The 23619-nt window shown below is 48.7% G+C and overlaps 1 protein-coding gene across 1 annotated transcript; it reads right to left on the bottom strand.

Annotated features, from left to right (window-relative positions):
• Positions 1-37: 37 nt before the first annotated feature.
• On the bottom strand, positions 38-23190 carry NMNAT2 (nicotinamide nucleotide adenylyltransferase 2). Its single transcript, XM_062497648.1, has 11 exons — positions 23106-23190; positions 6457-6545; positions 5669-5736; positions 4879-4957; positions 3696-3822; positions 2988-3068; positions 2832-2876; positions 1953-2029; positions 572-673; positions 272-339; positions 38-140 (listed from the first exon to the last, which is right to left on the bottom strand). Exons 1-11 carry the CDS (start codon positions 23188-23190, stop codon positions 38-40), a joined length of 924 nt encoding a protein of 307 aa, XP_062353632.1.
• Positions 23191-23619: the final 429 nt, after the last annotated feature.

Here is a 23619-nt window from a genome sequence, read left to right as displayed (position 1 = left end):
GGACATGAGGGCTGTCTCGCTGCAAGATCTCGGGCACTTAGCCAGAGGCGTTGATGTAGAGCTGGCTCTTGAGGATGTAGTCAATGACGGGCTGGCAGAGGTAATCCACGACATGTCCATCCCCGTGCTGCAGGGCCAATCTGGGGGTGTGGGGAGAGAGAAAGGTGTCAGGGCCCCTCTTGGGAGGGTCAGGTGCCCCTGAAAATGGAGAGGCTGGCTGGGGACACCCTGCTCCCTGCTCTGTAAGTGGGAGTAGCCCTGCTTTACCCACCTGCTTTTGGTGGAGCTGACAACTGACATGGGGTGGTTTGAGTCATCCTTCACCACCAGGATGTTGTTCTGCAGGGGAAAGAAGAAAGCGGGAGTGAAGGGATGGCTTGGAAGCAGGTATCTGCCCCTCCAGCCTCCCCACCCTGCTGTGTGGTGGATCCATAGCTCATCCCATCCACCAGCTGAGAGCACTTGAGCCTGAGATGCTTCGTGTTCCATGACAAAAGCGTCCCCCTGGGTGAAGAAAGACTGCAAGTCCTCTCACAGCCTTCCCTGGCCACACGTGCACCCACTCACTCACTTTGTACTTGCGGAGTATGGAGGAGTGGTTCATGATCCGCTCAGGGTCTGCTCCATCCCGGGGCACCACCACGATCCCAAACTCCCCAACAATCACCTCCATCTGGGAGCAACACAAAGGGTGGAGAGTTTTATAGCCACCCCATGCAAAACCTGCCACTGTCTGCCAACCCCACCCTGCCCCATGAAAGCTGGACCATCGACTGGAGGGAGATGGCAAGTGATTTTGAAGCTATGTCAGCAGCCTTTGGCAGAAACATGGAATTATGCAGACATGTGGTCGGCAGTAGATAAAATAAAAGGCACAGTGTTAAATCCTATTAGTAGATGTCCAGGTCTGGCTTTGAGGAGAACTTGTGGCAGAAGGAGGTGACAGCAGAAGAGGCTGCCCAAGGTGAATGTGACCTCTGCCTTGCTGGAAGGGTTCATGAGCAGGATGGATGTATTGGTCCTGACAGAGATCTGGGAGGACTGTTCTTTCAAGGTTGTTTGGTCAAATTTGCTATTGCATGGGGACCACTCACAGTGCTCACACCTATTTCAGGTGAGACAAATCAGGCTTATCCAAAAGAGCTTTGGGTCAGCAAATTCAGGCAGCAGGAGCCTATGAGGAGGTGCTGCTGCAGAATGCATCTTCTGCCTGTGCTTTGATGTTTCTTCATCCTTTGTGCTGGGCTCCCAGGCTTGGTTCATTTCAGTTTTTCCAGTCCTTCAAAGGAGATGCCTGCTGCCTAAATGCTTTAAAAGGTTAAGGATTGAAGATGTGGAAATTGATTTTTGAAGGCTGAGAAGTTCAAGGAGGTAGGTTTGTGTTGACTGATTTCAGTGAGTAGCTAGGGGAGCCCTCATAGCCAGCATGGCTCCAACTGCCAGGAGCAGCTGGTGGGTCAGTAGACCAGCCCTTCTCCAGGGCTGGTGTTCTCCCATGAAAATACAGCTTCTTCCAGCAAGGACCAACAGTGAAATATGTTGTTTTGGCTCTAAATATGTTTAATTCCTAATATCTGAACCACTCCTGTAAATACTTTATTTCCTACCTGCATAACTCACTCTGCTGGGATTGGCAACTACTTGATACTGGCTCCTTCCAAGGGACAAGGAGTGGGAGCACAGCCTTTGGAAATGCCTTGGGACAGGTTTACCCTGCCACCCCAGGTGACACCCTCTGCACGAGCAATGAACAGGATACATGGCTTGGGAACATGGAAACCCTGTGGAAATGTGTAGGGGAGATGATAGTCAGTGTTGGGATGAAGGAGGCAGTGGAGATGGTGGGCACAGCTCCTGTCATCCCAAGGGACCTAGAGGCTCCCAGGAGCACTGGCTGTGGGAAACAGAGGAGGAGGAAGAGCATGGAAGGATGCCTGGCAGTGGTGACTCACATCTGCCTCATTCCAGAGGCCAGGGATGCAGAAGGACTCCAGCAGGTCACTGCCACAGAGCAGCAAGATACGAAGCTCTGAAAATGAGAGGAGAGAAGCTCAGAGGTGGGAGTACAGGGGACTGAACAGGCATCCCCCCACCCCCCAACTCTGAGGGTTGGCTTTGCAGCTCAGCAAGAAAATGGCGCTGTGGGAAGGAGTTTTCTGCTCTGACAGGCCCATAAAGATTAATTTATTTGCACAACTGCCAGACAAAAGCCATAAAACCACCCTGGAGGGGTGAGAAGAGGTGGCTACATAGAAAAATGCATCCCTGTTTGGCATTGCCTGGTGGCCAAAACCTTTAGGCTCTGCATGGTGCTAGTGCTAGGATGGCTGTAGTGCCGAGCTGTGTGTGAAAGGGTCTCAAAATCACCAGAAAGCTTCCCATGCAGAGCTCTGGGTGATGTCTGGTGGGGCTAAAAACTCTAAAAGTCTTTAGAGCAAGGGGCACCATAGCTGGTCAGGCAGCTGAAATCTCTCCTGCTGCTATGTGAGGCTCTGCAGGCCTGCAGGCAATGTGGGGATGGGGTGACACCACCATGGGAGGCCAAGTTTGATGGCACTTGAAGGGACTCTTAGGACAGGGTGCCATGGCAGGTCTGTGTCAATGCTGGGAGCCGTGTCCCCATTGCACACTCCCTTATTTCAGGCAGTTGTCTGTCAATGGGACTAGGCTCAGCCTTCTGAGAGCTGTTTCTGTTGCATTCCTGAGCCCCAATAGGTGGCACCAAGGTGAGATGATCCTTTATCTGCCAGAGCTGTCATGCAGACGCTCCCAAGCCATGCAGCACTGGCCCAGAGGAGTGGGAGCAATGTGGAGAGGGGCTGTCTACTCACCAATCTCCTCGTATCTCATCACTGTCCCCAGGTTGGCATTTTCATCTGAGAAAGAGCAGCAAAAGAGAGGTGCTGGTGCCCAGCCTCGAAGAGGGGTTGGGAGGAAGGGTGGGGAGTGGATCTCTAGAGGTGATGCTGGACCTTTCCTCTACATACCCACAAAGGTGAAGCGCTCCATGGGCGGGCGAACACAGCAAATCCGGCTCAGGCTTTCTCCTACCTTACCCAAGATCTTTGCTAAAGGGGGAGAAGGAAAATTAATGGGAGAGAGGCTTTGCAATTAACCCATCCAAGCACTTCAGCCACTCTGGTTCTGTAAAATGCTCCTGTGCCTGGGTGTCCAACTATTCCCAGCATCTCCCAACACCTGCTCTCACCTCTTAACTCCCAAGAGTGCTCCACTGTACCTTGAAGGGACCAGCTAGACAGCTAAAATCATGAAGAAAGTCATAAGATGTCCATTTTAATGGTATTTAAGTAATGTTCCCTCTTCTTGGCTAATACCTTTATGGTCCACATCCTTCTGTCTTGTAGGGAATCCCACTACATCATCTCTCCTGCCAGTTCATCCCTTAGTACCAGGTAGCCTTTCCTTTTGCTGGTCTCACTGCCTAAGCATCATTCATCTGAAGTCCAAGGAGATTTCACAGCCAATTTAAGCTGTTCTTGTCTTCTGCCCTTGCTGTGCTGGATGCTGACTCCTGCATCACACCCCTGCCCCGCCCTGGACTTGGTGCACCAAGACTGATGAGACACCTGTCTCCAAAAATAAGGTGATGGAGCACTGTTCTAATATTTGGCAGCCCTGGCTGGGAGGTGGGGGATAAGTTGTCATCCCTCTCTTCCCCACACACTGCCACCTACCTGCGGTGGGCTTGCTGGAGACGTTGTTGTTCTGGTAGATGTTCTGCGAGGACTCGTTCTGGGGCTGGCCAATCACAGGGGTGATGGAGGGTGTGTTGACATTGGAGAGGATGCAGCCAGTCACTCTCTGCAATCAGGGAAGGATGTAGTTGGAACAGTGTCTTTACCCCAGCACCCTCACAAAACCTTTCTGACCCTGTAACACGCCTCTGCATCTCTGGTTCAAGGTCACCTTCTGTGACAGGTACATCCCAGCTCACTTTAGGGTCCCCAGTCCCATCTGACCTCACCAAATGGGGCTGGGGCTATCAGGACCCTGTGGATAATGACTCGTGTCCCACCAGGACAGGTGGTATCATTTTTTTTGTGTGGGCTAGCAAAGAGCAAAGATGTCCTCTTCTCCTCCACCCATCCCTGCAGGAGAAGGAAGGTATCACTAGCAACTCCCTGGCTTCAACACCACAGTCTCTGGATGCACTGGGTGTCCTGCTGGGCTGGCTAATACTACTCCTGTGCCTCTTGTCTGGGCTGTCCGTGAGCTTGCACAATGCTCTTTCATCCATTTCCTATCTTTGGTTTTCTTCCTATATCTGGTGCACCAGCAGCTCTTCTACCCCTGTCCCTGTGGTCACCCAAGGGCAGTCACCCTTCTCCTTGGCTTTCAGGCCTGGAACTTATCCTCCTGCGGCTGTGCTCCCTGGGGACATCCCAGATGCTGAATTTTCCTGTCAAATATCTCTGTCAGGTTCATACAGTAGTTCTGGCTCATCAGGTGAATGGGGAGGCTCATCCACCCCTCCCTCCCTCCCTCAGGGAGGAGGAAGCAGGTTTTCTTTGATGTGGTTTATGCCCACCCCTGCTTTGACTCTGCTTTAAGCCCTGCTGCCCTCCTGATGTTCCTGGTCCAGGATGGCGGCTGGCTCCAGTTGGAGGGCTCAAATTCCTTCCACCATCAGGGCCCAGACCTCAAAGAAGCTGTGACAAGGCCTCACTCCTTTCAGGTCAGTATCTCACTGTGTTCCAGAAGTCTTCTCGCTGTCAGTCTCTGATGTATTTCTTCTCACTGTTTATCTCTGATGTATTTTGATTGTTGATGGCCATGAGCTGGTGGGAGAGCACCCCCACCCCTGCACTCTCCTCATGCCCTCACCATGGTACACCCATGGCATAGGAGCTGCCTCACCTTCATCAGGTCACGGTGGTGTTCCAGCACACTGCAGGTGGTCTGCCAGGTGTCCTGGTAGCACTCCCAAGGGTCCACCCTGCCGGAAGCACAGCAAGGCAACAGTGTCGCTCATGGCTAGTGCCTGGACCTCCTGCCCATGCCACCTCCTCCCCACCGGGCTGGACAGCAGTGCCATGAGCAGCAATCATCGATCTCTCAGTCCTCCCTCATCATGGACCATGTCCTTTCTCCAGCCCTTCTACACAGTGATCCCTAACAGCTCTGGAGACTTCAGTGTGTGCCTGGGCATTTTTCCATGCTTGGTACCCAACTAACCAGCTTTTGTTTGGCTTGGATGTGGCTATGTGTGTCATAACCCTCTTTGTGAGGGCAGCCCAAGATGCTTCTAGTGTCACTTCAACCACCAGATGCCACATGGCAGTGCTGGGATGGTGAAAGTCTACAGGCTGGTGCTACATGTGTGGACAAGGAAAGTGCCACAGCACAAGGCTGGAGTGACCCAAGTGACTTCGGATATCACCTCAAGACACCAGAAGCTCAGTGAGGGGTTTGAATGACTCCTGAATCCTGAGGGCTCCCTTGAAGGGTAGTGTAACCCTCCTCCTCTGTTCTCTGCTGGACTGTGAGGGGAAGGTCTCTGATTTTTAGTGTTGGACTGGGAGAAAATTCATCCTGGAGCTCTACCAGCTGGTGGCATCTCCCACTTCGCATGCAGGACTTTACCCCCACGGTGCAAGGAAGGGGCAGGGGTTGCTGGTGTCATGGCAGTGCCAGCTCTGCCACCCACCTGATCCAGTCGGAGGACTGCACGGCCAGCTGGCACATGGTCAAGCGGTGCCGGCTAGAGACTAGCCCCTGCACAAGAAGGTGAAGGAAGAACAGTTATGAAGCCTTGTGCTCTGGCAAGCCTGGGCTTGCAAACCTTTCTGGGGAAGAACATCAAGCTCACTCATGTGAGACAGGCCAGAAGGATTCCTTCCTGCCCACAGAAGTTTATTTAAGCTCCTGTTTGCTGGAGGGGAGGAGTCTCTGTTCGGCTCAACCCTGGTTATATGCTTGGTTGGTGAGATTAGCTTAGTACTACCACTCCCAGACCTGTGTTCCAACAGGGCCACCTGAGGGGGTGGTTTCTTGATGAAATTCCTCCAGCTTTCAGGAGACAAGTGAGCTCACTGTTCCTAATTTGACAAGTGCTCCTAAAGGTCACCAATTTGCATAATTTTGATTTCCCTCCCCCCCCAGAAAAAACCCAACTGGCTTTGAAATAATTAAAACTAAAAAAACCCCACCAACCCCCACTTAAGACATCACCACCACTACTGTTTTGGTTGGGAATGTTTCTCTTTGCTGTCTATAACTTTGGCTCATTTTAGGGTCTCACTGCAGTTTTTATCTAAATAGTGAGAGGACTCATCCTCTCCCTTCTCTCTGACACTTTCTCAAGGTCAGGAGCTGCCCCAGGCAGAAGTGGGCCATGAAGGGACTACAGGTCAGGCAGTGCTGCTCAGTGCTCAGCCCTGATTTCAGAGATACCATCTTACACAGGAGGCAGAAAGAGGAAATGGGACAACGCACCGTTTTCCCATAGGAGTCGTGTACGGGCGAGACGATGCCGCCAATGACAATGAAGCGTCCGGTCTTGTGCAGGTAATCCCGGGCTCGCTCTGAAGGGGAAGGACAAGGAAAAGGGTGGAGGGGGATTTAGCAGGACCCACTGAGACCTGCAACACCATGGCAGCCACCAGCCATGGGCCAGTCAGTTCCTCCACAGCTGCACAGCTGCTACACCCTCCTTGGCCTGTGTCAACACCATGTGCTGCCCATGTCCCAACTCTGCTAAGAGATGTTCAGTTTCAGGCTGGTATTTCTGAAAAGAAATACCTGGGATAAGAATGCTGGTGACAAATTGCCAAATTCACCTGGTCTCCTATATATCTACCCAACAGTATCAAGGGAAAAGAAGATAGGGAAGGTAAAGGCAAAAAGGCAGATAAGATTGATGAGCCCTTAGAAAGATAATATTTTCTAGTGGAAGATCTACAAAATATTTCTGATTTGCAAATAAAAGGAGCATTTCTGAAACCGAGGTGGTGATTTTGGGATCCATCAGCCATCCCAAGATGGCACTGTGCATCACATCCATCAGCACTGCCCTGGGGGATGGTGATAGGGTGGGTGTTCCCAGTGGGGCAGTGGCTGCCACATCCCTGGAAGTATCCAAGGACAGGTTGGATGGGGCTTGAAGCTTGATGGGTTAGTGGAACATATCCTTTCCCATGGCAAGGGGTGGAACAGGATGAGCTTTAAGATCCCTTTCAACCCAAACCACTCCAGGATTCTAAGTCACTTGGGCAAATGTTTTTTCCTCCAAATTTGGAAACTTCCGCTACAGAATATTAGTCAGTTACTGTCAGTTAAAAGTAAATTAAGGAAATATAATTGTCATGGACCTTTTTTCCCCCTTCAGGGCATTGAGCAGCCTCAGGGCTCTGTGACAGCTTATGGGAAATCTGCCAGCCTCAACACAGCTTCCTTCTCAGACTCACCTGAAATCCTCACTCTGACTGCCTTCCCAGCTCTTATGCCTGGGACACACCAACTTCAAGAGAGGGAAAAGTGGGCTTAAATAATTTGCTTGGTGCAGGGAGTAAAATTTGATCACCTGAATTGGATGCACCAAAATTATCCTTCCTGCCCTCAAAATCCCATGACAGCACATGCAGCAAAACACAGTATGCCTGGGTTTGGTTTTTTTGCACAGGAAGGGAGAAACGAAGATTGATGGATCAGCATTTACCTTTATATCATAATGCAATTTTAAAATGCAAATTAAAATAAAAAGGAAATTCCCTAACCAAAAAGATGCCATTGAGTTTTAAATGAACACATCCTTTCATTATTTCCTGATTTGCCCTGACTTAATTTTCCTTGCCAAAAGAAGATTAAAAACACTGATCCGTCCATTTTCTCATATGACCCCTTTATAAAGTTCATCTTTCAGAGGAGCTGAACTCTTTGCATGTAAACTCTGCCTTAAGCTCTCAAGGGTGGCTGGCAGTATTAATTTGCCTTGAGTTCTTGGTGGCAAAGGCCAAAGGTTTTTCCTGGCTACCAATATCTCAAGGTCTGTATTTAAACAGCCTGGCACCATCTTCTTCAAGGAATGTGACCTGTGCTGCTGGCATGTCATCTCAGCTCCAGCTTCCAGGAGCTCACACCAAATATCCACCACCACCTTCTGCCTTAATAAAGCATTTCTTCTGCAGAAAACAGGCACTGGCACAAGATACCCAGAGAAGTTTTGGATCTTTGGAAGTGTCTAAGGCTGGGTAGGCCAGGGCTTGGAGCAACCTACTCTAGTGGAAGGTGTCACTGTCCATGGCACGAATCTGAGGGGTTGCTGATGGTCTTGCAGCACTCAGGGAGGGCTCTGCTGCTGGCTCTGCTGCTGCTGCTCTGTATTGCCACCAAAACTGCTCATTTGGGTTTTAACATGCATGATCTTTAGAGAAACCTGTAAAAATGAGGCGGCTTTCTAAGCTGGGATCTGTGTTTCCAGGAGCTTGTTGCCCACCTCAGAAACACCACATATAATTGAAATATGCATGGAAACTGGAACACAGTTATTGACAATTAGATCCCTGCAAGGGAAGTATTTGGGCAAATGTGGGCTAAGAAGTGGCAGTATGGTGTAGGGAATGGGAAGACCTGCCTGCTGGTTCTGTTTTGCCCACAACTCACAGAGCATCCTTTCTCATCCCAAACTGGTCTGTTCTCACTTGGTTTCAAGGCAGAGCACATTGTTTGCTTACAGGGCTGTGTCCATCAGGAAACTCTGCAGTCTCGCTTGTGCATACAACTGTCAGCTAAGCCAGCCCTTCACAGCTATCCACTTGAAAACAAAAGCCTTTAAAAAGATTGCATTTTCTTAAATAACACACCAAATCGTGTTTGGAGAGGAGCTGTGTCACTGATAGGACTGGTATGGTGACAGGAGCAGCTGCCCTTACTGCTGGGATGGTGGCAAAGGATTTGGGGCAGGGGGCACCGTGGCTTCAGGGTGGCACAAGAAAGACACTGAGATGCTGTAGTATGTCCAGACAAAGGAACAGGGGTGGGGAAGGGGCTGGAGCACTAGGAGTGGCTGAGGGAGCTGGGAGGGGATTCAACCTGGAGAAAAGAAGGCTCAAGGGAGACCTTCTGTTTCTCCACAATTCCCTGGGGGCAGAGGCAGATAAAAGTCAGGCTCTGCTCCCAGGGAACAAGGGACAGGACAAGAAGAAATGGGTTTAGACTTGATATTGGAAAAATTTCTTCATGTAAATGGTTGTCGAGCCCTGGCACAGCTGCCCAGGGCAGTGGTGGAGTCCCCACCCCTGGAGGGATTTAAAAGCCAAATAGAGGTGGCACTTGGGGACATGGGTTAGTGGTAGCCTTGGCAGTGTATTTCCAACCTAGATGATCCATGATTTTGTGATTCTAAAATTGCAGTTAGTTTGCAGCATCTACATGCATCCTCACCATAATGCTGCTGTGTTTAAAGCTTACTTTTTTTTTTTTACAGTTTGAATCTCCTTAGACTGACACAATCTTCAGTGGTTAAATGGAGAGTGCAATAGGCCATCGTAGCTAAGCCTGTCCTGATGCGTTAGTTCATCAGGCCTTGAGTCCTCCCCTCTGCACAAGGCCAGTCAAAGCTGCTTTAACTCTTGTAAGAGACCTCAGGGATGTTGGTGGCTCATGGCCCATCCTGGGCTGAGGGTGCAGTGCCTCCTGCCATGGTGTGTACCCCTGGCACAAGCTGGAGGTGTGGATCCCAGCAGCAGTCATTCTTCTGGGTTTCTGGAAACAGGATGCTGAATTTCGTGGGTCATTGCTTCAAATGCTGTGGCTGCTTTGATCTTGCAGTGCTTGCTCCAAGCCCTCAGATCCATGTTCTCAGAAAAGACCTTTTTCTTTCACAAAATTTGTTATGCCTTTCATGCAAAATATGCTGCTCGTGGGGATTTGGTTCGTGGTCTCCTTGTAGACATGGCTAATGCCAAAGACACTGCAGTAGCTTTGTATTCCTCTTCTCAGCCATATTCCTTATGGTCAGCCATCTGCAGCTGCCAACCTTCCTTCCCTGCTTGTGCAAAGATGTTTGCCTGGGGAAAAGTAGATTTTGATCTGAAAAGTCCTAAGTCTTTGGCATCTTAGTTCCACTTCTCTGACAATTAGCTGGGTATCTGGCCCGTTTGTTGTCTTTGAGCTCTGCCTTCCGTGACAGCTTTCCATCCCTTTTCCAGACCATTTCTTGCCTGTTGAATACCTGTGATGTCCAGAGATTACACCAGACCACAGAAAACCCCCTCCAATATTTTCATTTTCTACAAGCACTTTATATCCTGCCACACCAATGCAAAGATGTCAGCTTGTAAATGAAGAGCTCATTCCTTTTCTGGTGTAAATCATCCTTAATGCTCCAGGCAGCCTCGATGGCTTTTAAACGTTGTTGACATAAATAAACACGGGCCTATGGCTCTGCCAAGACATGCATTAGCCCCCTGGCAGCCTACTTGTGGGATGGGAAGCTTTCAGCCATGGCTCCATGCCTGGCAGCTGCTGGATGACCATAGCCTTGCTGTGTTGGGGAGGGAAGGGATAGGGGTGACACTTGGGCCCATCCCAAGAACTGGTGGCTCTTTCCTGCTTTCCCAGCCCAGTCTTGCTCGCCTGCCCTGCAAAGGTACTTTAAGTATTTTCATCCCTGCTGCTTTTCTGAGAGATGATTGGTAGGGAAAGACTAATCAGAGGATATGCTCCAGGGCTACAAAACTGAAAAGTGATGGTTTTGTCCAGTTTGAATCAAAAAATAGCATTCCACTTCCCCATTAGGAAATCAGTCCTTATAAGAGATGTTTCTTTTTGGAGGTTCTCACTGAGCATATTTAATCACAATGTTTGGGCTCCTCTGGCACTGCTCCATCAACTAAATGATGTTAATGAAACCAAATATTCCTCATGTTCAATTTTTCAAGGAGTAATTTCAAATTGCATTTGCTTTGCTCTTGTACCTGGTTCATCTGCACCCCTAAGACTTCCTTTCTGCTATTTTTTTTTTCTCACAGAGTAAGGCCACAGGGAGCTCTGATTTATGCCCTTCTCCCCATAGGGGACTGAAGCTGCAGCTCGCTCACAGTGGGCCAGCTCTCTGAAAACACACAAGAGGGAGGCAAGAAAGCTTTGCATAGCCTTCATTGCATGGTCCTGGGAGTTGGGACAGAGAAGTTGCACAGCCACAGGTGATCGAGAAGGTAAAACCATTTCCCAAGTTTCTCATTTTTATTTTGAGCAATTTGGCCTCTAACATCCTTGGACAGGAGGTGGGACATGGCCATGAGATGCCAAGGCAGGGGAGGCACTTTGCCACTGTCTAAAATCCCTTCTTCTGCAGGAGAGAGTGACCCAGATATGCCAGCACACTTTGTTTTATTCTTAAGCTAGCAGCACTTTCAGGACCTAAATGGTGCTTCCAGAGCTCAGTGTGGGAAAGGAGCCAGCAGTTACTCTCAGTCTAATTGAATGATGTGTATGGATAGAGATATGGATATATATTGATTTTTTTTTTAAGCCCTCTGAATGCCAAATCAGGGATGTCATCAGAGGTGTCCTTTTCCCAGAGCCCAGCTCTCCTGCTTACACCAGAGCCTTGTTCTGGGTCCTAACCAGTGTCTTTACCCACAATCAGATCTTGGTTAGAGCTGGGGAAACTATTGGCATCTCCCTTCCCTGGGCTCCCAGAAGAGACATTTCTACTAGAGTAAGCCCTGGCTGCTCTTCAAGAGAGGTCCCTCCTTTGCAAAGAAGCAGGAGACTGATTATTCACTTTGGGGTTGACCCTTCCCAAGGCAAGCCTGGCGAGATCCTACTGTCCCACTGACCCAAATAGCCTGTCCTACCTCATGTTCAGTGCCTCTTAGACAATTTCAGTCAGATTCTCAGGAGACTTCTAGTTGGTAGAAAAATCCTCTTAAGCCCCCTAATGCTTAATGGTTTTAATCGCTGAGCTAATTGCTCTGTTTCACTTTCCTCCACCCCATTAGTCCATAGCTGTACCTAGGCACAGTGGAAATAACAAACACAGGAAGGGCTTCAGGTGCTGCTGCACATTAGTTTCATCAGCTTTTCGTAAGCACAAAAAAAGCACTGGCCACCAAATGCCTCAAGATTTGTGGTGGAAGCAGAGGCTGTAAAGGCCCTGAGAGGTGATGCTGCAGGAACTGACCCTGCCAGCCCACCCAGGTCCCCACCAGCATCCAACTCAGAGCCACACAAGTGATGACTAATGAGACTCATGCGATCACCATCTGTCCTCCACTCCTGGCTTCAAGCAGAAAGGTGAAACTAGATGTTTGAAACAAACTAACTAGCTAACCAAAAATAATAGAAGTAGGAGACTGAGTCACAGTAAGCTGACCTAGAAACAGCAGAGCACTTCCTGGAGCCCCAGCTAGATGGGGCCTGAGCAGGCGACGTGGCTGGTCCCAAGGAATCTGAGTTTCCTCTGTGAAGCTGTAGAGGGACAACCTTTTTGATATAATTGAAATTGAAAGTGAAGACATCTTATTTTCTCCTTTTTTATTAAAAGTGAAGTACTGCAAGGGTCAGTGTGTCTGCGAAGATACACAGGAGTCCAGGAAGAAGAGCTGTCAGGTCCTAGAGCTTGAGAAGGAGCATCTGACGAAAAGCATGGCAAAACAACCCAGGCCAAGATGCTTTTCCCTCCTCTAACTGCTAATCCTGCTGCAACAGAGTGAGAGGGAGCAGGCAATGGCCATCAGGTGAGCAACATGAGGACAAGTACAGGGAGCTGCTTCTTGAGTTGAAGTGCCACCAGCTCCTCCAGGCAGGAACTTGACCTACTTTTCTGTCAGATGGGTGATCAGCATAGTGCTGCCACTTTCTCCACTTCTACAGAGAAGCAATGTAACTTATTGCTTGGACATCTCCACTCTGCTATCGTAGGGAGAGCGGGAACGTTCTCAACACCATGCTGGACCTCACCTGAGGTGTGAGCAGCTGAGTGGGTGGACATGTTAAATATCTCCACGAGGTGTTCATCACCCAGGGCTACTAGCTGGTTATCTTAAAAGTCTTGGGTAAAGAGGTAAGAGAAAGCATCTAATGAGGTAAAAGCAACTCTTACCTGATAGCTGGATGGGGCTTGGAGCAACCTGGTCTAGGGAATGGTGTCCCTGTCCATGGCAGGGTGTTGTAACAAGATGATCTTTAAGGTCTCTTCCAAACCATTCTGTGATTCTAAAAATGGATGAAGAAGAGGCCTTCACCTAAAGAAGGTTTTTGTTGAGCTGTCTTCTGCAGGACAGCACTGAAACAATTTCCTTTGAAGCCCTTGGAGAAGGATTCTTTATCATCTTTAGGTAAGATGATTTTCTGTATGTGTGATATTGAAGTGGAAAGTGAAAGGTCACATACTTTTCCCTGTCCGGTGCATTAGCTGTCACCCCACAAATCAGCAAGAGCTGTCCATGGTGTATCGTGGTTGAGAGGAAAGAGTTTTCCTTTTCCAGTGTAGTGTTTTCCTTGTTTTTAGGAAGAAATGTGCCAAAATGTGGATTTGCCAGTGCTCAGTGTAAAATGCCCCTCTGAATGCCAGGGTCTATTTAAGCACAAACTAGAGGAGTTAACATCGCTGTGGCTGGGCCTTGAGAAAACAGTCAGAGCTACTTTGGCTGAAATCTGTCTCTCCTCTGGGATTTTTGAGGCTAATGACTCTCCAGGTGGAGTAAGGTGATGTAACATGCTGCCCACAGTAAAGCAACATGAATTTATGGTGTGAATCTGGCACAGAGCTGGCATTTTGTGGTTGTATATCAACTTCGATGAGTCTAAATATCAGGAGCAAAAATAAACTGTTTGGCAAGCAAATGGGAAGCTATTCCAGATAGTCCCAAGTGCTCTGCTTTGAAGTGATTTTTGTTATCCTGGGGCCATGGATAGAGTCACACAGCAAAAGGGTAGAAGCAAAAGGCAAGATTTTCACTATTCTGACATGGTTTTATATGTCACTTTCGTCAAAATGTGGATAGAACATCCAAAATAGAACAGGCACCTTAATGTACATCCCTGGAGAAGTCCCAGTCCTCATCTCAGTCAGGGAAATTGGTGTCACATAGTGCCTTTAAAAAAAATGAAAGGGAAATAAAACCCCAACAGATTTCCACACTTGTTTTCCAGTGCCCTAATTTCCCTGTGGAAGCACTCTGTTTGTTTTCATTTCCAAGCTGTTGTAACACATCAAAGGCAGTGTTTTTTACGTCCTGGCATGCGTTGTGCCGCTCCTTCAGCTGACACAGGGCAAGATCACAATCCTACCGGGAGCAGAGGATTTATGGTTCTCAATTCCCCAGGTAGCAGAGATGAGAAGCTTTTGCCCAGCACTTCTTTTCTGGTCCTGGGCTGCCTCCACATGGAGCTGACCCCAGTGTGTCTGACCCACGGCTGGTAAAGTATTTGAAAATGCTGACCTTGTCTGGGATCTGGCTGGCTGAACCAGGACTGTGCAGGCAGAAAACAGCCCAGCCACAGAGAGGCAGAAAGGCTGGGAGGAAGCTGGGGAGGGCATGGGGTGACAGAGCCACGGTAGGATTTCAGGCTCCAGGTGACACCAGCGGGATGTCACATTCCCCTTACGGCAGCTGTGTATCAGCCAAACCTATCGCTTTGCAGACCCATTCCCAAGACCCTTTTCCACAAAAAGAAACACCAGCCATGTCTTCGCACAAAGCAAAGGTTCCAGAACCACAGTTACGTGTTTAAACATCCTCAACCCAGGTCGTCCTGGAAAAGTGGATTTTCTGTGGTTCCCTTGCCAGTGAACCAGAGAGAAACGTCATCTCCTCAGGGAAGGCTTGCGCTCAATTACGGGCTGTTGGATTGTCAGTGAAAATAAAATCCTTTGTGTAGCAGGGGCTGTGAAAGTTCTTCCTTGCCCTATGGGATACGGGGTTATAATTGTTAAAGTGGTTCGGGTTTATGTCCACCAGCAGGCCCTGTGGGAACGGCGTAGCCGCAGGCCGGACGGCCGGAGCCACCGAAGGTAAGAGAGGCGGCGGCGAGTGAGGAGAGAGCCCGCTACAGACAGCTGGGAGCGAGATTGTGATTAGCTGGAAGGACGCGTGGACAGCGTGTGCGCAGGAAGCTGATTGGCTGGAAGGACGCGTGGACAGCAGCACGGCAGCTGAGCCAGCCAATGGGTTCCCTCCTTGTGTGAAGTTCTGTTCGGGCTCGGCTCGGTTCGGTTATGGCCGGTGGAGGTGAGAGGTACGGCCGGGGGCGGATTCTGCAATAGAGCGATCGCCTGCGGATGCACAAGGGGGTCCGTGTCGCTTTGTTCCCCTCTGCTACGTTGCCTGGTTCAGAATTGGGTTCTCCACCCATCCCATGGGCACCTCCTCTGCCTGTGCTTCCTGTTCCAGCCCTGAAACAGACTTATCCCACTTAGTATTTCCTGGGGCAAGCCCTACAGTGGCTTTTGAGATGCGTATTTCTGAGGAATCTAGGCTTTTCTGTTCCCAAATATTGATTTAGTAAATTTCTGCTGAAATAGATCCAGTGGCTGAGGCTTACCAGTTGATGACAACCAGTTGGTGCTGAGAAGAGGGAGAAAAAAGAAGTGTTTCTGAGTCAGGTTGCCTTTTCCAGCAACAGTGGTGTTTCAGTGGAATGAGAGCTTGTGCCTTGGCCCTGGTTCATTTTCAGGGTTGTGATGGGCACTATTGACTTTCTCCACACAGGGCATCCTGAGAATCTATCCCTGCTTGGCTGGGAATTGGTGGTGTCACGGATTGAGGGGTTATAAATACCAGAGGCCATGCTCATGCCAAAATCCGGAGGTGCCCTGGCTTTGTGTCTATCTTATGCTGATTTTTCAGTCTTCAGAGGTTGTTGAGTCTTCCCAGAGCTGCTCTGGGCTCCCTCGTCCCAGGTGGAGGCTGAGGTTAAGGTTGGGGTTAGGGTTAAGGGTTGGGTTAGGGTTAAGGTTGGAGGTACTTGTACTAGACTCCAACACAGATGGACTTCTTGGCTCAGAGGACCTCTTGCATTGCTGTCAGAAGGGATTTGGAAGCCAAAGTGTGCAGAGCTGAGGATGCCTATTTTGGGCTAGTTGCCACTCAGATGCACGAAGATCTGAGCACAGTCCTGACCCACTCCTAGCCCTGGCCCCCATCACTGTGGTACCACAGCAGCCTGGCAGCAGAAGGATGTGGCTGTCCCCATTGCACCACCCAAGCAGTTAAATGAGCTGCCCAAGGTTACATGAGAGATGTAGACTGCTAGTGTTTAGCATGCAGCTAATTGATACCCTTGGCATTGCACAGGCTGATGTTAAAAAGCATCAGAGAAGACAGTGCAGGAGGTGAGAGCATCATAGTAAGTTCAAATGGTTTTTAAATAGATGCAGAGCCCCTGTTTCCTTACTGAATGAGTTTGTAGGACTGGATTTCTCAGTGCCAGGTTTGTTTATAGTAGGTGGAAGTAAAAGAAGGTGTGTGGCACATTTTGGGAGGTGGCATTATCGTAGAGCCAATGTGATGTCTCAGAGACTGTAATAAATACTTTTAAATATTTAAGAGCTTATAAATATTTTAAAGGAATCCCTGAATAGTTATTGATGTAGTTTAGTCTTGTGCTCAGGAAAACTCCTCACTCTGTGTCATGAAGAGAAGATGCTTAAGATGCAGGAAGCTGATGACAAAGGCTGTGAAAAACGAGTCTGTGCGGGCTGCAGTGATGGGAATGTGACATCAACTGATATATAACCCAGAAGAGCCATGGGTGCTGCAGTCCTGCCGGTGCTGCTTTGTCCTCGCAGCACAGCACCCGAGTATGTGCAGTTTCGGTGTGTTTGGGGCAGGTGCTGGCCATGGAGGTGTGTTGGTGACCCAGCCACCGCGGCACCAGGGCTGGGCTGGCGGGTGTCGCTGTCACGCTGAGCCAGGGGCGCCTGGCGCTAGGCACAGCTTGCTTTGCTAGACCCCTTGTTTGCTGGGATTTCGGCGTCCTGGATGTCAATGGAAGCTCCCCCGCTGTGTTACAGAGGGATGAGCAGGGATGCCGCAGCTCCCCGTGTCTGATACATCACCCCGGGTGTTTTAGGTGAGATCTGTCCTGGCTCTGCCCCGGTCAAGTGATTCCCATTCCCAGTGAGCTCTGCCGATGCTGCTGAGCTCGGGTGCCGTGCGGAGCCAGTTTCCCTGCCCGTCACGTCCTCCCAAAGCCCCATTGCACCTCCCGCTCCATCGATCTATCTCTCCAGCTAATCACGCATTCAGGTTTCAGCCGCGGATGCAATGGAACCAGGAGGCAGCCTCACAAGGGGCCCGCACTTCTTACTCATGTTGCAGACAGCAGGAGCAAAGTCTCTCTCAAGCTCCTGACAAGCTTTTGTCAGACGGAGGGGGTACGAATTGTGCTTCTGGACATTTGCCGAAGTACTCCTATTTAAGCAAAGGGGAAAGGGTGAAGCTGTCAGTGCCGATCAGGCATTTCTCCCAGTTCTGTCCCAGGCAGCGACGCCCTCATCAAACTGCTCTGCAGTTCAGTCATCTCAATCAAATATGAAAAAGTGATTCTTAAAATTCAGGATATTAAAACAATATATCATTAACAAAAGCTTCAGTTCCTGCCTTTTCATCCCTCTTTACTTAGGGAACTCCATCCTTTCATCTCAAATCCCTTGCTATGGGATGCAGTAGCCCTCAGTGCTGCTCCTCTACAAGGATTGCAGTGGATGACCAAAGAGCAGCCTGCTGAGATTTTTAATTGCTCGAGTTTTCTGAAGAACCAAGCAAGAGGGTTATATGTTTGATAGCAGAGGCCTCTTTCATTGTTTTCCACCAGAAATGGTTTTTACCCAGCTGTTTTTTGGGATATTAACTCTCTTCAGTAACAGGTGCATGTAGGGCCTAAGGAAAATTTAATTGGACAAAAAGGGAAGAATAGTGGGGATTTGCTGATTTTCAGAATTCAGGCTATTTACAGGCAGTGTTTTTCTATGCAAGTCCAGGTCCTTGGCACTGTTTGAAATGAGGTAGGTAGGGAAAGCCCATGGTCAAACAGGCTTAAAATATCTGAGGTACCAAAAAAGCCCTACCACAGGGCCACATCTGAATGACATCTCACAAATCTCTTCCTCCCAAAGAAGCTGACCTGGAGCAACCCATCACCCCACAAATCCACATACAGGAGATGAGGCAGTCTGGATACAGGCAGATGATACAGATTTGATTAGAATAATCTATTTGCCATCAAGTGCTTCATAATACCCAGAAACTAGCTGCAGAAAAAGCCAAGTACCTGTGGCTGAGTCAGATAATGTCCTTTTTTTTTTCTCTTGGGGGGGTACCCAACCTGCTGCCTCTGAGACCAGCTCTGAACATCTCCATGGACCCCATACTCCACATTGCTGGCCTCTGTGGGCACTGTGCATCCAGAAGGGAGGAAGAAAGGCTGAAATCTTCCTCTGCAAAAGCAGGGAGGCTCCAGTGAAGCTCTGCTACTTGCAGGCTGATAAGCAGAGGTAGAAAGGGGAATTGAGGGGTCATCCAAACTCAGGAGATGAAGCTGTTTGTAGAGCTGGGCAGAACTAAAACTGTTGGTGGATGAGCAAGGCTTCGTGAATGAAGCTAGAAGTTTGCACATGAAAGGAATGGATTGTGAAGAATTTCAGAACCTTAAAAAGACAAGAAAAAAATGTCTAAAATGCCAAAGGAGGGGGTGTGGGCAATTCCAGAAGGACTTTTTCTTCTACAATTGAAGAAAAATGAATAAAAGTAAATAGGAAAATAAATCAGTATCAAAACATAGCACATGGATCAACCAGATACCATTTCACCCCACCAAAACCCTCATTTCAGTCTGAAGAAATAATCAAAACAATCCTCCAGTTCTCACATATCTACAGGACACTACAAGCCCTTTCCAATGCAGAACCTATAGAGAAACTACTCTCAGCACCTTCCTTCCAATCCAGCTATTTTTTGGCTCTGTCTCCAGCTCATGTCTCCATGCTGGAGTCTTGGAGCCATGGAGTCTCTCATGTCTCCAACTCCAACACCATGACCGAGAATCTGGAGCCTCTGACCTTGTCTGGTGATGCCTTTAGTCCCAGTATTTTACCCAAGACCATCTTCAAAACAAACTATTCTTTTTTTATTGAAAAACTTGTTTTTTGCCTTGCTCTACACAGCTTCCTTTTGGTTTTCAAGATCTGGATGCAGTTGTATTAGGGCTCCCTGAGCTGGAGCCTCATGGGGAAGTGATTTAATTGTCAAAATGAGCGCAACCTCATTGTCTGGCAGAGCGCCAGCATGGGCTTTGGTGTGTTAGTAGAGCTGCATGGATTTTGCTTCTCACGTTGGTGCCTTGGCTTTTGTCCTTTGAGTGGCATTGCTTGCATGGGAAGGAAGGAGGAGGCAAACTGTGAGGAGGCCAAGATGAAGAAGATGCACTTTAAGCAGCAGATCCCAATTCTGGGTGTCCGTGCCATTCAGTGTGTCCCAGAGCTTTGTGCTGAGATCCAAAGCCAGTGCAAGGATGTCTCAGAGGTTCCCCTCCTGAGCTGGCTGCAGGGCAGGAGGGTTAAGCACAGCTCATGCTGAGTGCTCCTCTGAGTGGCAGCAAGAAATGAAAGTGAAATGCTTGGCATTTGGTATGTGTTGGCTGAGGTGAGCAGGTGGGCTCCCTGCATGGAGCAGTGGTGGGGTTTTTTTATGTGGCTTTGTTCTGAATCTGCTTTTTCTTCAATTATTAAGACTTTTTGCTTGGGCTCTGCTTTTTCTTCTCCATACATCCTTAGGCTATAAAAGGAGTTTCATTTTGGGTTAAAGGGCACCAGTGTTTGTGTCAAGCTTTGGGAACAACCTTTGCCCTCTCTGTCCTTCCATCTTTCCTCCCCATTACAGTAACATCCCCAACTTTCTCATAGCCACATAAAGCTAGAAAATAAAACTGAAATTTGTGATTCAGAACAGCTCTTAAATTGCAGCTGATATCACAAATAACTCAGAGTGTTTTCAGGACTATGTGGGTGTTTGTCTCAACCTCTTGGTAGGGATGGCTGTACATGACTGTATGTCACCTACTTTTTTGTTATATGTTGTATATCTTAGTCAAAGTACTAATTTATATGTACGATATTCATTTTGTGTACATGGACATGATTCAACCTCGTTTGGAGAGCCCCAGTGATCCAGAATTTTAAGTGGTAGATGAAGCAGGGAGCTCTGTTGCAGTAAGTTCAGCTCCTCACAAGGTTCAGCAGTTGGATGCTGTTTCAGATTTGGTGTTGTAAGAAGAATTCCAGCTTTCTGGAATCCCAGTAATAATGAGTCTTAAATTCATATGACTGATGGAAAGAATAACTCAATGGGAATCTTTCCCCCACTAGAAGAGACTTCCACATAATTAAGTAATCTCCTATTCAGGCAAAAATCCTATGGGAAAAGGTTGGGTTTTGGTCTGAATAAAACATGGTAAAATCCACACTGAGAAAAAATATGGTTGGCATACAATGGTGTGTTTACAGTGACATACCTGAGCAAATATTGTACTTCATTTTTGCTTAATTTGTGCCATATGTTACAGAGATAAATTGTCTCTCTCTTTGTTAAGCAAAAAATCCTCCTATTAAATTCTCAAAGCCCAAATATTTGTCTGAATGATTAAGACAATATTTTTGCCCAAATTTGGCTGTTTGAAATGTATAATTTACAGGATAGAGCACTGTTTTGGTTGGACTCTATATTGCAGAGCTAGAGGAATAACACATATTTTGGTTGAGATTCCTGTGGCTTCACAGGATTACACTTTTAGACTTCGGGAGAAGTGTTCCTCAAACACAAGTGATGAGGGATTTAGAAGCTAAATTCAGTGTCCTTTCCCCATGAAAGTCTCATTTTTTCCCTATCAGGTATCTCAAGTATTGTATTCCAAGAGCTCTACAGGATGCATGCATAGAAAATTTCCACATCAAGCCACCCTATTTGAGCTAAAACCTGGCTGCCTGAAAGATGTCTTGAGTATTCATGTACAGCCTTCATGTGACAGAGAATTCATCAGGTACCCAGGTACTTTCTCATATGTCTTGATTACCTTCACTCAAACCCACAGGACAGGTTTGTAGTTTGAAGTGGTGCGTGACCCACTCTTGGCATCTCACCAGTACTTACTCTGCTGAACAAAGTCGCCCACTTTCATCATATATCACATATCTCTTCCCCAAGCAGATGAAGATGTAACATATTTAAGGATGGATCTAGACTGAGCCTCTCTAGTCTCCTGCCACAGAGCCTGACTTCCAAAACTAATGTAATTCTTGTCACTGTTCCTCAGAGAAGGATTTTGCAAATGCTGTTCATGAAAATAATACAACCTTTCTTCTGCTTGATATTCCCCTGCTCATATCTACAAATATCCTGTTTGCTGCTTTATTTACAGCACCACACAGAGTTCACATCCAGTGGGTTGTGCACAATCCCCCCTCAGTCCTTAACACCTCTGCTGTTTGGCAGAAGACATTTGCCTTTTGTTTATATTTGATGTGCATTTGTCCTCACTGGACATATGACTTTGCCTTTGACTTTGCTGTTGAACAAGCCCTTTTTATCAAGCAACCAGAGTCAGGCAGCACAAGTGACTCATTACCAGGCAGGAATTGCTTTTCTGCTCACTTTGTGGTTATTGCCACTTTTTACCATCAGGGATTATATTTTTTCTTTCACATCTTTGATAAAGATACTGAAGAGTACTGAGCAAAAATAAAATCTTACATGCACTGCATACTAATATCTTACTGATCCTTATTTTCTAAAATGTATTTTGTTTACTTGTTGTTAGTCCACTGAATAAGGGCCACATGGATAGCTTTAGTGTTACTTAATCAAAATAAGAAAATATGAATTATAGAAATCCTTTTTCATCAGTGGCTGCTTCCATCAACCAAGTCCCTATAATTTAATTTTTAAATTGTTTTTATTTTAAAATAGTTCCTCTTGATCCTTGTTGGCAATTTCTTTTTGTTTAGAGAGTAGGATTTTTTTTTTTTAATTTCAAGCATATTGGTGTACAGGCCTACATTTTTCTGGCACTTAAGAAATGGAATAACAATGTGATCCTTTGCATCTAGAAAGCCATCATTTTCTAACCTGATGTGCAACTAATTATGTTCTACAAAAATAAGGTCTGATGCAGAAATACCTCAAGCTGATTTAAATTATTTTTATATAGTTTATATATTAAGAGACTTATATACAGCTTTTAGAAACCCCAGGGATACTTCTCCACCAGTAGCACAAGACCTTCAGTACCTGCTTCCCAGCCTTAAATCTCCTATCGGACATAAAGGATGAATCCTGTCTTTGCACTCCAAGGTGGTCTGCAGTGAACACTTCACCCTCACAGCACTCCTCCCAGCCAAGTGAGCCACAGTTTGCATAGGAATTTCCAGGCATTTTGAGCTTTACCCCAACAGTATTTATGGCGTGTCAGACTGCCTTTGATGGAGACTGCCCTTTCTATCTCCCTCCTTCTCTCCCTCTTGTCTTGTCTAAACAGGCTGTGGCAGTGATTCTAGCACCCCCATCATCTGTATCATCACAGGGACGCTCGGTAATATCCAAATATCCATCATCTCGCATGAACGTTTCCCGTTCCTTCGACCTAGTATCAATCTAATGGTTGAGTACTCCAATATCTCCATTAAGTGCCTGTGTTTTTGTTGGCTTTTGTACCTGGCTGTGGCTGCTTGGTTCCATCTCCTCCCTGGTCAGAGGAAATGGAAGTGCTGCAGCGGCTGCAGTCTGGCAGACCCGAGGACGAATAGCAGCGGACAAACAGCGCCAGGACCGACCCGGGGGGCTGCGGGGTTGTGACAATCTGAGTGCAGAGCGTGGAAGCCGGCCATCCGAGGGGGACAGCCCCAAAGGACTGGGGACAGCTGCCAGGGATGGGGAACAGGTTCGGGAGTCGCTGGTGGTCCCCGCCCGCGGCGCTTTCAGCACCACCGGCCGCGGACAGCGCCCGGCCCCGCCGCGCTCGCCGGGAGCGGAGCTGCGCCCCCAGCGCGCCCCGAGCCCCGCGACGCCCCCGCCGCACCCCGGGCTGCAGCCCCAGGCCCTCCCAGCCTCCCCCCGGCCCGCCCCGCCGCCGCGGACACCGACCGAACATCTGGATGTGCCCCTTGGTGATGGGGTTGAAGCTGCCGCAGGCCAGCAGGATAACGTGGGTCTTGGTGGTCTCAGTCATGGTGCGGCCCTGCCCGGCCCCGCCGCGGTCCGTGGCTCGGTGCGGCTGCGGGAGGGAGGGAGGAGGGCGGAGGGATGGAGCGGGGCCGGGCGGGAGCGGGGGCGGCGCCGCGGCTGCGGGAGCCGGGCCGGGGCCGCCCCTCGGCAGCACGGCCCGGGGCGCGCCCCCCGCGGGTCCTACACACGCGTGTGTGCGTGTGCACTCGTGTGCGCACGCCACGGGCACACACCCATCCCCGCGGCCTGGAGAGGGGCACACGCCCTTGCACACACGCCGAGATGGGCGCGCATCCGCTCTATGGGCACTCACACGCACAGCGGTGCAGCAGGGACACTCCGGCATCCCCAGGACCGAGGGACCGTGACAGGAGGTTTAGCCTGCAGATGAGGAGGCTGAAGGGTGACCTTATCACGCCCTATAACTCCCTGA

Source organism: Cinclus cinclus, chromosome 8 (genome assembly GCF_963662255.1).
Source record: "Cinclus cinclus chromosome 8, bCinCin1.1, whole genome shotgun sequence".
Taxonomy (NCBI): Eukaryota; Metazoa; Chordata; class Aves; order Passeriformes; family Cinclidae; genus Cinclus; species Cinclus cinclus.
Note: the sequence above shows the minus strand (reverse complement) of the source record. Positions and strands in the feature narration are given on the sequence as shown.

Bases quoted from the DNA above. Each gene is read 5' to 3' on its own strand.
- NMNAT2 (XM_062497648.1), bottom strand. From the start codon at position 23,190: ATGACTGAGACCACCAAGACCCACGTTATCCTGCTGGCCTGCGGCAGC. The intron at 3,823-4,878 runs GTGAGGCAGCTC...CCCTGATTGCAG, and splicing joins ACCACCGTGACCTGATGAAG to AGAGTGACTGGCTGCATCCT. The intron at 2,877-2,987 runs GTATGTAGAGGA...GCTCTTTCTCAG, and splicing joins GGAGCGCTTCACCTTTGTGG to ATGAAAATGCCAACCTGGGG.